The sequence below is a fragment of the Gamsiella multidivaricata genome (genome assembly GCF_025024155.1).
Source record: "Gamsiella multidivaricata strain RSA 2152 chromosome Unknown BC939scaffold_66, whole genome shotgun sequence".
Classification (NCBI taxonomy): domain Eukaryota; kingdom Fungi; phylum Mortierellomycota; class Mortierellomycetes; order Mortierellales; family Mortierellaceae; genus Gamsiella; species Gamsiella multidivaricata.
Genome location: NW_026251774.1, coordinates 85,578 through 100,883, shown reverse-complemented (window position 1 = coordinate 100,883; position 15,306 = coordinate 85,578). Strand labels below are relative to the sequence as shown.

The following is a 15,306-nucleotide window of genomic DNA, read 5'->3' as shown; positions in this document are numbered from 1 at the left end:
TGGATATGCATACCAATTTAGTGTCTACAGCCTACAATTTATTCTTTATAGATGACTCGGCTGTTTATTGGTCAAGACATCAGCTCGGCGTGTTTCCGTATCCATTTGGGTATGTTTCCGCGATAGGGTGTACCCTTGGCAGTGCTCAAAATGGGACGGAGGGGTTCGTGCTAGCGACAATATAATAATAAATTGGTCTCTCGTCGCACCAGAGTCCAAATGATTTTTTATTGCTCGATTTATTAGTCGGAAAAAGGGCCGACCGCATCCACCTGGACCCTACACGGAGGGCGTGCGCGCGCTTGATGAGCGGACAAACTCAAATAAGATTGGACCCTGCTGACATGACATTTTCTGACCGTTCTATGACACCCGTCCATCCTATCCAATTGTTCTTCCACACCAATGATCTCTCCCTTTCCGAGGACATTTCCATTACACAGCCGCGAGGATGCACGAGTCCTCAAGTATAAAACCCACCCGTACCGCCCACTTCCACTCAGCACTACATCCTCTACACTCACTACATCCTCTACACTCACTACATCCTCTACACTCAACGAACAAAAAAAGAAACGCACTACCCATCCAAAAAAAAAAAAAAAAAAAGACCATGAGAATCACTGCATTCATCTCCCTGGCTATCGCCGTGCTCGCCATCACAGATGCCGCCCCCATCAACAGACGTCCGCATCCCGGCCACAATGGTAAAGCCGTCAAATTGACCCGCAACTCCAACTTCAAGCATAACACCCGCGCCCAGATGGCCAAGCTGAACAGACGTTACCCCAGCATCAACATCCTCGCCTCGGGCGATGTTCCCATTACTGATGTCAGCCCCGATCTCGAGTACTATGGAACCGTCTCCATTGGAACACCCGCCCAGGATGTCAAGCTGGACTTTGACACTGTAAGTGCTTTCGGCTGTGGCCTACGAAATCCGCTCATTCGTTGCTTTATAACGTCATGCCGACAAGTACGCGTCTTGGCATCAGAATACTCAATGCTATTTCCCTCTGTCTCATTTATCACTACTAGGGCTCATCCGATATTTGGTTCCCCTCCAGCACCTGTACCACCTCCGCCTGCAAGAAGCACTCCCAGTTCGACTCCACAAAGTCCTCGACCTTCAAGAAGGATGGCCGCCATTGGAACATTTCCTACGGCGATGGCTCCACCGCCTCCGGCATCCTCGGCTCCGACGTCGTCAACGTCGGTGGTGTCTCTGTCCAGCAGATCATCGGTCTCGCCACCCAGGAATCCTCCCAGTTCAGCTCCTCCCCCTCTGATGGTCTCTTCGGTCTCGGTTTCGACACTATCGAATCCGTCAGCGGCGTCAAGACCTTTATGGACAACGCTATCGCCGCCGGCGCCTTGAGCAAACCCGTCGTCTCAGTCTTCCTCCCCTCCGTCCGTCGCAACGGCGGCGTTGGCGGTGAGTACCTCTTTGGCGACATCGATACCACAAAGTTCGATGGTGATCTGACCTACGTCCCCGTTACCCAGGAGGGTTACTGGCAGGTCGCGATCGATGATGCCGGATACAATGGTCAGTCCCTCGGTCAATCCTCGCAGGGTATCGTCGACACCGGCACGACCTTGGTCATTGTCAGCGATGCTGCTGCTCAGGCCATCCACGGTAGCATCCAAGGTGCGACCAACGATCCCACCAACGGATGGCTGGTTCCTTGCTCACTCAAGGACTCTACCGACAACGTCTCCTTCACGATGGGTGGTACTGCTTTCAATGTCCCCGTTGCCGATTTGGCCTTCGAAGATATCGGCGATGGCTCCGGCAACTGTGTCTCCGGTATCCAGGGCGGCCAGAACGATCTCTGGATCCTGGGTGATGTCTTCATCAAGAACAACTACTGCGTCTTTGACCAGGGTAACTCCCAGATCGGAATCGCTCCTCTCAAGTACTAAGAAAGCCCTGTGTATTGTATTGCACTGTAAATTATCACATCATAATGAGAAAACACATTTAGCCGGAAGGATGGCGCTGGTCGCTGTCATTCATGGTCTATTACAGCAATGCTTATGGCAAGCAGATTATGAATAAAAAACAACAATCGTTTATGACATTTTGTCCGCTTGGCCACCGCCGGCCTTTCAATTGGTTGTCAAACAATAACCTCTCCTTCCAATACGGCACTTGTCATTAAAGCAAATGTAGTCGTTCGTTCGTATCACCATGCCATTGTCAAGTCTGGTCCGTATTTGGAAATACTTGTGCCAGTGGTTGTTGCGCTTGGAGATAGTTCTTTTACAGTTGTATGGAGTAAGGAAGCTCCCAATCTGAATGCTCGAATAATTTGTGTTCCACACTGAATACAAGGGTCTAACGCACAACCACGCACACTGTAGCGAGTGATCAGCACAACGGTCTTCTTGTTCAACTGGAACAAGGAACAAAAGACCACCGGCTTCGACCCTCCTTTTATACAGGCACAACCCCAAAACCTAATATCGAATTCTGCGTACCCTCGATGGCTGCTGGCCAACATGTTCTCGGCAAGCTCAGACCCAGGGTGCACCTTGACCACCATCACACCAACAACAGTTACAACGCCTTCTCTTCACTGGAGTGTTTCAAGCACGGTGGCAAGAAAAAAAAATGACCCAAAGCTCCAATGATTGATTACTCCCTCTGTTTACAGGTGAACTGCCCATTCAGTAAATTTATTGAGGGTTGCTCCCTCTCTCTACTAGGAAACGCAAATACAGTCTCCTTGGATAGTCGAGCGCACGGTAGTCATATTCGATTGGGACTTTTATACAAATAACAGACGAATCGGTAGATAATGGAAGGTAGAGAACAGCACACAATAGCGTAGCCCGACAGACCTGTGATTCCTTCACGTTCTGGGAATGTCTTGGTCGAATTTTTACTCGAAATAGTCGGTCGAGCGACTAGCGCATCGTCGCGCATTTCTGTTGTATTCCCGACGCTGTTCCTTTGTTCCAAAGTGAAGCTTGGCTGCCTAATTTTCATATTCAAGAAATAAACAAGTAATAATTACTACCGAGGATAGAAAAAAAAAAACTTGACGGTCCGTTGCCCGTTATGGACGTACCTGTAAGTTGACATGTGTCGATGGGTTGGTTGATGGTTCATCTTCGAGAATAAGGCGGCTGATTGCCTCCATATGGAATCTCACATCGTCGGGCTTATCTACGCTGTAGAATGGCATCCCATCAGAGGTTACATGGACATGGTACATGGGCGTCAAGAACTTGACGCGCGGCTGGATCTCAGGGAAGGAGTCATGGAAAACCATCTGAACTCTGAACATGCCGCCGTCGTAATTGCTAATGTGGGATATCCAAAGGAAGGCGGAGGAAATTGCGTTAAAATTAGAGTGCTATTGAAAGTACCTATAGCAGACATGACATGCAATTGACTCCAAAATTAACCTCATCGGCTTGCCGAACAGCGTGAAAGTCCAGACAAATGGATTGTCATCAACCAGCTCCACTTCAACGCCTCCAGTGTTGTTCTCACGATAGTACTCGCGGATCTGCTCGAACTGTCGCCGGAGGTTGCTTGACATCCGACTCGAGGTACTGATCCACTGGCTTGACTGCGTAATCCACTCTGAGGTCTCCTTTTCAATAGTAGTCTTGATAACCTCCAGACGCTTCGCCAAAGATGCATAGTTGAATGTGCCATCCATCTTGTTGCCTCCAAACTCGAAAGGCGCCTTGTAAAAGGGCGTTCCGTCCTTGACAATGGCAGACTCTGTCTGGACAGTGTGCTGGTAGATATCGTAGTAGGCCAGGAAGAGGCGCTTTGACAAATCCGAAAATTCATCGCTTGCGGAAACACTCGACGAGTAGAGCGGCGTAAGCGGCTCATACAGAGCTGGGGTGGAGAGCGTTGGGGTTCCGGAGGAGTTGGGCGTGCCGACTGGTGTCACAAGTGTACTGCTGGACGACGTTGTATTTAAAGGCGATGAAGGTGAGGATGATGACGAAGGGGCTGACGCGTCCGTCAGCCCGTTATAATAGAGAGGTTGGTTGATTCCGAGAAACCTCTCAAGCCTGTCGCAGATTGAGATACGGATTGTCTCTACATAAGATGTAACAAAAAGCGAACCATGTATTAGATACATGCCAGTGGAAGGATCAGGAGACGCAGTATCATGCAAGGGCAGTGCACGCACCATGACGAATCTTTTGGTTATAAGGCTCAAGTTTGGTGAGGTCTTTCTCGAGATCATGTCCTGGTTCGTTGCGATACTGTAAGTAGAGAGGCAGAACGTCGTGAATGTGTATCAATATGGCTATGTCTAAAAGCTCTTATCTTTCGAGGAGAATTGGTAATATCATCACAGGAAAAGGACATACAGGCATATCGCTCATAAGTGACTGAATGCTTAACAAGATGCTTGTGATCCCATGCGCCGAAGACCCTATCATTGCGACAGAAATGGGCCAGTCAGTACTGGCTTGGGACGTTTATCTGGCGCCTTTGTACTTCAAACTCCTGCATTCATCCCTACATTGTTCTCCTGCATTGCCTCTCCACGTGCCAAGGATACTGAGGCATACTTTTCCACCTGCATAGATCTGAATAGAAAACCAGCAGCAATTAGAGGGTGTAATTCTGTAAGTACATTGATCATAAACAGCGACCGTAAAGGACATAGCTAATTGCTGGTAAACTTGTAAAGGGTTACGTTAGGGTTAAATCGTGTTCGACCGTGGTTGGTTGTCAAGGCGAGAACTACAAAACGTGGAGATAATATTCAAAAGACAAGGTTAATCGACCATTTCCACAATATCAGATATGTACAGCATAGCGATAAATTAGAGCCGCAGCATGCCTTTGGGTGGATTGGTCGGATAGTCCTTTGGAAACTGCAAGCTGAATTCGAATTGCCCCAAGCAATACCTAATAGTCCATAACAAACAATAGAGAGAGAACCTTGGTTGAATACCGCTCTGTGCACTGCTAGCTCATTTCCACATGATCAGTGCCAAGTAAGAATCTTGCTCATCCTGCTGTATAAAGTGATAACCAAGCCCCTGGAGCGGCTCCTCTTCACTTTCCCCTTCTCCTTGACGTTCGTCCATGGCTCTCGTGGTCGTTTGCATCCACCAATTGGTCATATAGATTGTCTTACGGTGTATCAGGGGGGCCGGTAATCATGGCCTTGATGTTCATAATGTTTGAATCATCTAAGCAAAGAAAAGGATGATAGGCAGAGAGAAAACAACGAAAGCCATTCAGTCTTTGGCAATAAGCGCGTACTGGGGGTCCTTCGAACGGCTTTGCCACCGACGTTGGAATGAGCCGTACCGTAATGGAGAAAAAGCTGATGATCAGGGTTCTTTGCGAACTCTGACAGCTCCTTTGTGATGCGTAGCGTCACCGCGTTGGACATGGCTACTGTGTCGGCACTGCTGTTTTGTTTTCGTTATTGCAGTGGTACTTTTTATTTTGTTTCCAATCTGCAGTTGCGATGAAGAAAGAGAGTAGGTTGTAAAAGAGGAGAGATGGGATGCGGGTCTGGTCAAGGGGTGCAGTCTTGCTTGACCACGGGACACAGCACGGTGGATTTGGGTGAGCGTCGAGGTGTAGACTGGGCTGTGTCTCTGCCGCAGCGACTAGCGTGTTGGGAAGAGTCGACCCGAGAGTGTGCTGAAGCAGCGGAGGCGCAGGCAGGAGAGGCGCAAACAAGGAGAGGGCGAGGGACGGGTGGGCTGAGGAAATAAGCGCGGGAAGGAGGGCGAAGGAGGCCTTCACTGCCGGGGACTCTCTACGTTCATTCGTGGGCAGTCACCACGTCCATGCCCCATCGACCAATTATCCCGCGTTCTGTGGCACCAAGACGCGTCCAGTCCGTTGAACACTATCCATGGCTGGTGCAGCACCTACATCCCACTAAGCAATTGGACCTATCCTCCTTTTCATGGTCCTCCCCCGCATACACACTCTCAAGAGTGCAGCATTGACTTCGTGGAGACTTTCCTTGGCGTGCAACATGACCTCGAAGGAGTCGGCGCGTAGATTTCAGTGGAACTCATACGGGACGCAATAAGACCGAAAAACATGGCGAAGTTGAGCTTCTCTCTTACACGCTATCCTGTCCATCCTCCAGCCCGTGTCACTAAGAAACACACTACTACAAACTTCATTCGCCAGAACAGAGGACATCGGCATCGCACTGCAACAATAAATCATGCCCTTTTTGTCTCAGTCACTCCTGAGCAACCTTTGCCCTCTTTTTTTCTCAGAGTCCTCTCATGATCATGCAGAACCTGTCGCGAGACCATGCCCTACCTTTCGGTGGTTATTACTCTCACTCAGCCATCCACAGCATTGGGTAAAACCTCTACCAATGTCATCGTAACAATGCAGTTGATGTTACACATTATCAGCTTGCATTGACGATTGTCAATAAACTGCCTAAATTGAGGGCTAAGTTGGGATAAGGACTCGAAATAGGCTACAGGCATATTGCCGACACGCAAATCAATGTCTGAGAGGCTATAGAAGCGACCTGCAGTCAGTACGTTTATGGCGTCTCAAGACATCTGTGGCTCTGTTCAATTGGGACAAATTCAACTTTGGTGATTTCCGCGACCGTTTATCGAGCCGTGATTGGTGATTTTGTATGCTGTTGTGTCCTCCAAGCATACATTGGACGAGCATGATTCCAAGAGCGGGCGCAGCGGACGAAATCATTACAGATTTGAAGGAGGTTCGAAGGCCTTTGAAAGCGACAAGATCACAAAGACGGCTTCGATTGTAGGCATTTATAGTATGGCAACAACGACGCCGTCCTCGATGATCCCAGAAGGTCGCATGTACTTTTTTGGATGCCCTTCAGGCCAGGGGTCCTAAACTTTTTGGCGAGTGATATACTTCACGCTCCTGCACAATCACAATAAACATCTGTCCGGGATACAGAAAGCAGATTCTGTTATCCTGCAAATGTTCAAGGTTCCTTGTCCGCTTCCGATACTGCAGCTGATGTTTAACACGCAAACGCTATAAACGATGAAGATCTTAGGCCAGAAGGTAAAGGGCGAGACAACCTCATCTCCTATTTTATTTCAGTTTTTATCGCGTTGGGCACACGGATCTCTTCGTCTCCCATCTTTTTTTTTCCCCCGCTTTGTCCCCGCACGATCTTCGGCCACTGCTGGACCCACCCCAGACCCACTTTTTACCCACGATGAGAGATCCTGTGCTGGGTCTACATTATTAGGGTTTACCAATCGGATCCGTCTGTACAGCGCCTCAGCATGAAGCCCCACTTTTTTTTAATTTTTTTTTGACATTTCCCTGGTAAACACACAAAGGTAGCAAACAAATTAAGCTAATATTATTCCTGAGCAGAAAAGTATTCGATATTGTTTGTAACAGATCCATGAGATGCTTATGTCCACTCCTGGCGGAGTGAACTGCATGAATAATGCTGCGGTTTGGCGCCATGCCATACTACTATCAGTTGGGTCCAGGCCAGCATTTTTTTTTTTTGTTTTTTTGTGTCCAGCTGTTTGGCGCTAGGAAACACCATGATTGTGCACCTTTGAGCTGCCTTTTTCACACACAAACAATTGCTCCAAGTAACAAATGCTCGCGCCGCGGGTATACCTGGTCAGCAACATGACCTCCGCATCCAGACCACGTCCTTTTTTTTTATATTTTACTTACTATCACTACAAGGAGCTTGAAGTATATCGTCGGTCCCGTATTAGATCCACTGACAATGAAAGACCCACTTTTTGCTTTGGCTGAGTGTCTACTATGTCTTGAACATACTCTTTTGACCTAACCCTTTTAGACTTTGAGTATTTAATATAAGTACCGCCGTTCTTCCCACCACACCCAGGTTTGTTTCCTCGTCTTCGATCTTTGTCTCCCCTTTCTTGTCCCCCTTCCCCGCCCTCCACAAGCGTCAACAATCCACCATCCTTCTTTACCATACTCTGTGTTAAAAGGCTCACTTTATATCGATGTCACAAGTACTTCCCACCTCACAGGAACAAGAAGGGCAGTCCACTGGCATCATGGGCTCACTCAAGGCCAATGCCAGGGACAGACTGCACTCCTTCAAGTCTGGATTCCGTCTTGGAGAACTGAGTGGATCTCTCGGCGATTTGGGTACACTCTTACCCATCATGTTATCTCTCTCCTTGACGGGTCAGGTTGATCTCAGTGCCAGTTTGATCTTTGGAGGACTCTGGAATATCATCACCGGCCTGACATTTAGGATGCCTATGTGTGTTCAGCCTATGAAATGTAAGTTTTCAATATCCTTGTCATATCAAGTCAACATGGCAAGAAATAAGACGGCATACTGACGGTCTGCCATGCCTCGCGTTCTTAGCCATCGCTGCCATCGCACTCACAAACCACATGTCGATCGGCTCCGTCATGAGCGCCGGTATGGGTGTCTCCGCTGTCGTGATGTTCCTTGGCCTGACCCGGACAATTTATCTCGTCCAAAAGTACACCCCCATGTCTGTCATCCGCGGTATCCAGCTCGGTACCGCCATCTCATTCGGAGGCAAGGCCGCAGATCTAGTGAAGCAGGCCAAGAGCTTTGGTGGCGAAAGCTGGACCTGGGACAACAATTACGAATGGGCCTGCTTTGCATTTATTGTGGTCTTTATCTTCTATTACCGCTCCAAGCGTATCCCCACGGCCATGATCCTCTTTGTTATTGGACTGATCATCGCGTTTATCAAGCTGTACACCAACCCCCCTCTCAATGTCGCCTACCCCAAGATCGGCGTATATACCATCCGCGTCACGGTTCCAACGTGGGAAGAGTTCAAGCATGGATTCGTTTCGGCCTCGCTTGGTCAGATCCCACTGACTTGCTTAAATTCCGTGATTGCCTTGGCTGCCCTTGCCCAGGACTTATTCCCAGAGCGTCCGACAGGAACACCTACGATCGCTGTCTCGGTCGGGATCATGAACTTGATCGGATGCTTCTTTGGGTCGATCCCATTCTGTCATGGTTCCGGAGGATTGGCGGCGCAATATCGATTTGGTGCCCGAACGGAGGTCTCGATCATTATTCTAGGCTTGCTCAAGATCTTTTTTGGGCTCTTCTTCGGCAGCTCGTTGTCGGGTTTGATTGCCAGATATCCAAGCGCGATCTTGGGTGTGATGTTGTTTGTCAGCGGTATCGAGTTGGGCGCCGTAGCCAGGACCGTGAACGACGGCGTTTTGAGCGACCAGAAGCGACACGCCAACTTTATCGTGATGATCACAACAGCTGGAATGCTGGTTGGGTTCAAGAACGATGGCATTGGCTTCTTGGGAGGACTGGTCGCGGCAATCTGCTTCTATATCGGATCGAAGTACATGGGTCGCATGGATGATGACGATACTAAGACCTTGACGGGAACTCCGTGCGACCAGGGCGTTATCAGCAAGGAGCAAAAGGAGCCGCTGCAGGGGCAGGACAGCTCATCAATTCGTAAATACCCTGTCAACGACGCTGAGATCGTGGAAGAGACTCGGCCTCACCATGGCCATTAAAAAACTCTGTCATTCACGCCTAAATAAAGTTTACTGTCTAAAAAAAAAATGCCTCTTTCAGCAGTCTCGTGGAGTAAACAATCTAATGAACCAGAAACTCATCTCTGCTTTCTTGCATCGCTTTCGCCCTGCTTCCCCTGTATTTCCTCTCATTTCACAACTTACACAGCAACATGAACGATATGGAGGTAAGAAGATGTCTTTCTTCTCTCGAGACTACAGAAGACATACGCATAGTTGTCCTCCCCCTCTGTGCTGCATCGCTTCCTTTCATCATCGGGTGCTGTGTTAGTCTCCAATGGTAACAGACTACTCGCAACGCAAGGTTTTATCCAGCTAACCAGCTAAAGCGCTTTGTAACCTGCACTATTAGATTGAAGATGTTCAGGTTGACCAGCCAAGGCAGTTAACCGATAGACAATTAGCCTCGTTGATCTCCCTATGGCGCCTCTCCCACTACAAGCAAGCGCCCTGGAGCACCTGGAGCATTCTCTACAGCCAACGCCGTCCCCGGAGATCAAGAGCTCCTATGCTTTGGTAATTGCTTTCTTCAGGTTCTCGATCATACTTGCTCTTCGGTCTCAGCTCTAGAGTATTATTAACATTAATAATTTTTTGCTCTCTTGTTTGCTGCAGCTTCGACACGCCTACTTACAAGTTGCTAAAACAGCAGCAGGAGGAGGACCTGCAGAAGAAACAGATGCACCAACATCATATCTGGAAGCATGTCCAGGACCGATTGACAGAGCAGAACGAAATTTTGGAGCAGGAGAAGGTCCAGAAAAGCGCACAGGGCAAGAAGTCTAAGAACCAGCAGAAGAGAGCATCAGGAGTAACGGTGTCGACAGACATGGACACCTCAGGATCCTCACCGGTCCTGTCACCGACCTCGTCTTCGTCTACAGTCACCTCGGACTCTGGATCCCCCAAAAACACGACACCCATAAAGCGGTCTATTACATGGAGGTTGCAGAACAATACCGTCAAGAGTACGTGAAAAGACACATTATGAATGATGCATCAGGCGACCACACTCGAGTGCATTCGTATTTTTCGTCCGTCGTCTTAGATTTATTTATTTTTTTTTCTCCTTTTTATCGTCATTTAGGATTCGACAAGACAAGCCCCATTACTTTGGTCTCGGTGCCTGCAGTCGACAAGCGTCCAGTGAAGAGCGCACTTAAAGTTAGGACATCGCAGACGATTCAAAAGACGACAGCGACCAAGACTACAACGACCACTACAACCACTACCACCAAAAGCAATACCAATACCAAGAATGCCTCAGCAGCCGGTCTTGCACGCAAGCATGCTGTCGATTTCTTTTAGAGAGAGCATGGGCATTGATGGAGAGTCGTTTATGCCCGCGCACACACTAGCATTTATTTTTTTTTAAATAAAAAAAAAAATCACAATCTCATCATACGAGAACTGCATTCCTTTGAACAGGACGAAGTAGGTAGTAGTAGTAGTAGTAGTAGTAGTAGTAGTAGTAGTAGTAGTAGTAGTAGTAGTAGTAGTAATACTGATGTTGGCGGTATTGAAAAAAGTTTCGTCCCCTGGGTTCATTATCCTTAACCATGATTTTAGTGGCGCTGATTCAGGCACCAGTTGACGGAAACCCAAAAAGAAAGTGTTGATCGGTGACTCTGTGCGTCCTGGCGCGTCGCGAGTGGGAGGACGCGTGCGGACAAAGAAAAAAACAAAACAAAAACGCGAGATCTGTGTTTACAGCAGTGAATGTATTGCCAGCAGAATAAACCCAAGGACTATCACAGGGATAGTCTACCTTTTTTTTTTTTTTTTTTTTTTTTTTTTCCTTACGTGCACGGTTTTTCAGCCTAAAAGGATGAGCAAACTTCTTTGAGGAAAATCGTAGATTGGGGTGGGGGGGTTTTAGGGAACCTCGACATGTGTTAGTGTCACAACGCCAGCTGCTCATGGTCTGTTTATTTTGTTTACCTCATTGCTGTGGCACAGGCAGGTCGGCTTGCTTATCCACGATGTCTTTGGGCAGTTTTTTTTTTTTTTTTTTTTGTTCGGGCATAAACAACAGGGGAAAATAAAAATGATCTCCGCTTCTGTCTGAACCCCTCATGTTTTCTTTTTCTTGTGACCCTGTGCACGCGCACAAATAGCAACCGACCGAAGGACCAAGAACCGAAGAAGAAGAGAAAAAACGCCAAGGCGCTGAGGACGGGGACGGGGACGGATGTGTCTTGCTGTGAGTGGTGTGTGTAAAGAACCAAGGTTTCGTTTCGAGTAGGAAAAACCATATTATCCGCAGAGCATATTCAGCATTGTCAACAGCCGCAATAGCATGTGGGATCGTCCTCTCCCCCCGCAGCTGATTACATACACAAGTATACTTTACCCCTACTTCCCAGCTCCCTCGTTCCCCTTACCTTGTCCTTTTTTAAATAAAAGGACAGGAAGAAATAGCTGCCATGGTGGTGGAGTGTTAGGCAGAGCAGCATGTATTTCGTCTCCGTTGTACGGCTACACATGTAGAGCATCGAGGGTTGCCATGCCGGAGCATTAATAATAGCGAGCCCCTGCTCTCTAGGTTTTTTTGGTCCTTTTTTTATGGTACCCTTTCTCACATAGTCTAGTTTGGATTCTCCTCCCCTTTTTCCGCTCGTTCGTTCCTCTTTCTGTGCAAACTTTCCTTGCAGACCGAAAAGCCAGCCTACTCAACAACTCAACGTGTACATAGACTATGTACTCACCCTGTGACACATAAAAAATAGAGGCTAGGAACAACATGTACCCTTGTTTTTGTTTTTATCGTTTCACAAAAATATGTATATTCGCCCAACGGCTCGTTACTGGCTGCCCTAAGCTGGAGTATTCAATTCTTTATTCTTTTGTGTGACTGATAGTGAGGACCCTTTGGCTTGTAAACAAAGGGTAAAAGAAAAAAGAGTGGAAGGTGCCAGAAAGTCCAAATCGAGGTGCATTGCTCGGTGTGCGCATGGTAACCGCGATTGAGTATCTATCCCCTAATATAAACCTCTTGGAACCGGAGGCACGGTCCTGGTATCCAATAAAAAGGTATACTACGCGCCGACCTTTTGATCGACTTTTTTTTTTTTTAGTGCGCGCTGAAAATAGAACCCTCAGGATGCCAGAAGACAGCCAAGGGCTCCAGAGAGAAGCAAAAAAAAAAAAAAAGCAAATATAGATGTGGATGGATAGTCAAGAAAGAGCCATGGTGGTTTCCACCTCCAGGTTCCTCTTTTTTCATTTCTCTTTTGGTTTGTATGCACGATTGGATTATTTTTCCTTGTCCGGTCTGTGGGCCCAATCTTTTTTTGGAGACAGAGAATGAGAGGTATGAACGGCATTGCTTTCTGAGCATCCTCTCAGCTTATAGATGCATAGATACCGGCTCATGAGCCTCTAGAAGCACTGATAGCCCGGTTGCTCTTTGACTACAGTAGAGCACCGATACACTGGCTGAATTGGCTGTTTCGTGACTAATGTGAGCGTTCTAACAACATTCCATACACACTCTCGTAGGTCTTTTTTGGCGCCAAAATATATTCATAGACTATGTGTACTTGTAAAGGGAAAAACCAATGAGAGAAAAGGAAGATGCTGGCATCTTTGTCTTTCATTTTTGACAACTGCTCTGCTGCATATATGCAAGATAACAGAAAAAAAAAGCGCAAATGAGAGTTACCAAGAGTACATATCAGGGTCATGGTGACAGAAAGAGAGGCCGAGATGGTAACTGTAGAGAACAAACGTTCGCAGATATCTCCCCAATGTGTGCATATGTATGTTTGTGATTGCGTGCCTTGACCAAGCAAGACGCGGAAACAGCGACAGTATTCATCACCTCGCTCGGGGACTCGGAAAAGCAAGACATCAACAAGACTCAAACTTAAATTTCTTGAACCAGGGGCTCATGATCGGAGACCGAAAATTTGGGCAAAGAGGTTTGCGGCACTACAACAAATCCGACTTTCAACGGCGGACTAAAATAAGTCAAATGCATTCGTTGCCGAAGATGGTATGGTGCAGAGTCATGCTAGGGCGCGCTACCGGTAGTGGGTTCAACTTTGCGCAGGGTTCTGTTGTAAATAATAAAGGATCACTGGTGCGAATTGACGAGACGCGTTGGTCTCAACTGTAAGTCCACATACGGTAGTCTATCTGGCCAAGGCCGAGAAAAAATAAAAAACATAGTCCTCATCAAACCTGATACACAAGCAACGCATTACCTAATATCGGTAAAAGTGGAAACACGACTGAGTCTTCGCCTCCAGGGGTTGGAAAGAGTATCACTGTGCTTAGGTGTACATCGCCTTTGCCACCAGCCAGGGGAGTGGCGAGCGATAGACCTGCGGCACGTCAAGAAAATTCTTATCTCAGTTAGAGTTAGCCCGACTTTTTTCTTTTTCTTTTTTGCACCATCCACAAAACATACACAACATTTCTAAACACGTCGTGTGCGTTAGACTATGTTTGGGGTACAGGCTAATGTGCAAGGCAGGACAGTGCCATGGAAGAAGGGCCGTAGCCCGAGCAACGATTAAGAGAAACCAGTGTCGATAACTGCCTGCATATAGAGAGACCAAGAATAGTCGTAACAAACATCAACAGTAGCGTAAGGCTAACCCTGGATCCAGAGACACGGATAGCAACATGGACAACATTAGTCATCTCTTGTGCATCCCTGTGTTGTTGTTTTGACCTCACAGGGAACGGACACAGATAGGTCATCCGACCAAAAGAAAAAAAATCTCAGGCCAGCAATGACACCAAAATGAGACCAGGGCTGCGCTTACACCACGGATGTAAGGGGGGAAGTCGCCTGTCTGGCCTCTCGGTTGCGCCATTCCCTTGTCTCTCGCGCACTGCAGCGTTGTATGTCATCATGTAATCTATCTCTCTACTTATTGAGTAAAGCAAAATTATTCTTTATTTAATAGGGAGGGGGGGGATTTTCGAAGAGGTCCCAGAGGACCTGATCGCGGCCACAATTCTTACCGAAAAAGAAAGGAGACGGTTTACTGGAGTTAGAAGCGGGATCCAAGGAGTCAGGAGCAGTGGACGAAATAACGTAGAGCACATTGGAACCAGAGAGATAGAGATGTGTTTGAATACGAAAAAAAATGGCGGAAAGGGGTTGAATGAATAGCAAGGGGGGATTTAAGCGAGGGGTCGAGGAGAGTGGACGCTACTGCCGGTTCTTGCTGACCTTCCGGTCATGTTGCTTTTTTGCGTGGTATACCTTCGCGCCTGTATGATCGTTGACATGGTAACTGTCGGTAGTAGACAGTGCCTTGCTGAGGAGACATGCTGTTGTTCTATACCTCTCCTCCCATACCGTTCGGGTGGGCCCCCTCTACCCCCTCCGCGATAACAGAGTTCAAGGTCAGTCGAGGGGGTGGATGGACCCAAGAGAGTTGCAGTGTGGATCGCAGATAGAACCCGCGAAAGTGCTGCAATAAGAAATTGGAAATTGCTGCTGTTTGGATTTTGAGTTAGTTGTTTGGATGCAGGTGAATAATAATAATATGCCATGCAACAACAAATAGGTGCTGCATGTTCGCTCTGCTCTCACCTATTTAAATTCAACTCAGTTCAGCTGGCAATCATATGGACTCGGAGAGAAAAGAAACAGAAACGAGAGCGCGCGCTATTCAATAGTGAGCTGACTGAGAGTGAATTGAGATTTGACTTGAGTTGAAGAAAATGAGTCGAGTCCATCCCATGGATGGGTTGATTTGAGTTGAGATGAGTTGAGCTGGGTGGAGGTGCCCATGCGATGGTGGACCATGGTCCTT

At 47.6% G+C, this 15,306-nt stretch overlaps 4 protein-coding genes across 4 annotated transcripts; 2 read left to right on the top strand and 2 right to left on the bottom strand.

Annotated features, from left to right (window-relative positions):
• Window positions 1-2,648: 2,648 nt before the first annotated feature.
• BC939DRAFT_272524 (ubiquitin-conjugating enzyme E2Z) lies at window positions 2,649-5,747 on the bottom strand. Its single transcript, XM_051551147.1, has 10 exons — window positions 5,306-5,747; window positions 5,130-5,184; window positions 4,830-4,954; window positions 4,683-4,729; window positions 4,506-4,572; window positions 4,351-4,415; window positions 4,167-4,242; window positions 3,418-4,072; window positions 3,078-3,312; window positions 2,649-2,984 (listed from the first exon to the last, which is right to left on the bottom strand). The coding sequence occupies exons 1-10, from the start codon at window positions 5,388-5,390 to the stop codon at window positions 2,889-2,891; spliced, it is 1,506 nt and encodes a 501-aa protein (XP_051408942.1). The 5' UTR covers window positions 5,391-5,747; the 3' UTR covers window positions 2,649-2,888.
• Window positions 5,520-6,765, bottom strand: BC939DRAFT_479941 (uncharacterized protein; the record flags this gene model as incomplete). The annotated part of the gene is made up of 3 exons (XM_051558889.1): window positions 5,520-5,765; window positions 6,346-6,496; window positions 6,698-6,765. The coding sequence occupies 3 exons, from the start codon at window positions 6,763-6,765 to the stop codon at window positions 5,520-5,522; spliced, it is 465 nt and encodes a 154-aa protein (XP_051408941.1).
• Window positions 6,766-8,025: 1,260 nt separating this feature from the next.
• On the top strand, window positions 8,026-9,508 carry BC939DRAFT_400808 (uncharacterized protein; the record flags this gene model as incomplete). Its single annotated transcript, XM_051552567.1, has 2 exons — window positions 8,026-8,257; window positions 8,346-9,508. The coding sequence occupies 2 exons, from the start codon at window positions 8,026-8,028 to the stop codon at window positions 9,506-9,508; spliced, it is 1,395 nt and encodes a 464-aa protein (XP_051408940.1).
• Window positions 9,509-9,576: 68 nt separating this feature from the next.
• On the top strand, window positions 9,577-10,916 carry BC939DRAFT_461285 (uncharacterized protein). The gene is made up of 4 exons (XM_051557005.1): window positions 9,577-9,696; window positions 9,882-10,045; window positions 10,145-10,497; window positions 10,617-10,916. Exons 1-4 carry the CDS (start codon window positions 9,682-9,684, stop codon window positions 10,835-10,837), a joined length of 753 nt encoding a protein of 250 aa, XP_051408939.1. The 5' UTR covers window positions 9,577-9,681; the 3' UTR covers window positions 10,838-10,916.
• The last annotated feature ends 4,390 nt before the right edge of the window (window positions 10,917-15,306 follow it).

What these genes read in the sequence shown, in the direction of transcription:
- BC939DRAFT_272524 (XM_051551147.1), bottom strand. Translation starts at nt 5,390, where the DNA reads ATGTCCAACGCGGTGACGCTACGCATCACAAAGGAGCTGTCAGAGTTC. An exon ending in GAACACGATTTAACCCTAAC is followed by an intron (nt 4,573 to 4,682) that starts GTAACCCTTTAC and finishes TTTTCTATTCAG; the next exon opens with ATCTATGCAGGTGGAAAAGT. An exon ending in CACTTATGAGCGATATGCCT is followed by an intron (nt 4,243 to 4,350) that starts GTATGTCCTTTT and finishes CTCTACTTACAG; the next exon opens with TATCGCAACGAACCAGGACA.
- BC939DRAFT_461285 (XM_051557005.1), top strand. An exon ending in TCAAGAGCTCCTATGCTTTG is followed by an intron (nt 10,046 to 10,144) that starts GTAATTGCTTTC and finishes TGTTTGCTGCAG; the next exon opens with CTTCGACACGCCTACTTACA. An exon ending in GCAGAACAATACCGTCAAGA is followed by an intron (nt 10,498 to 10,616) that starts GTACGTGAAAAG and finishes ATCGTCATTTAG; the next exon opens with GATTCGACAAGACAAGCCCC.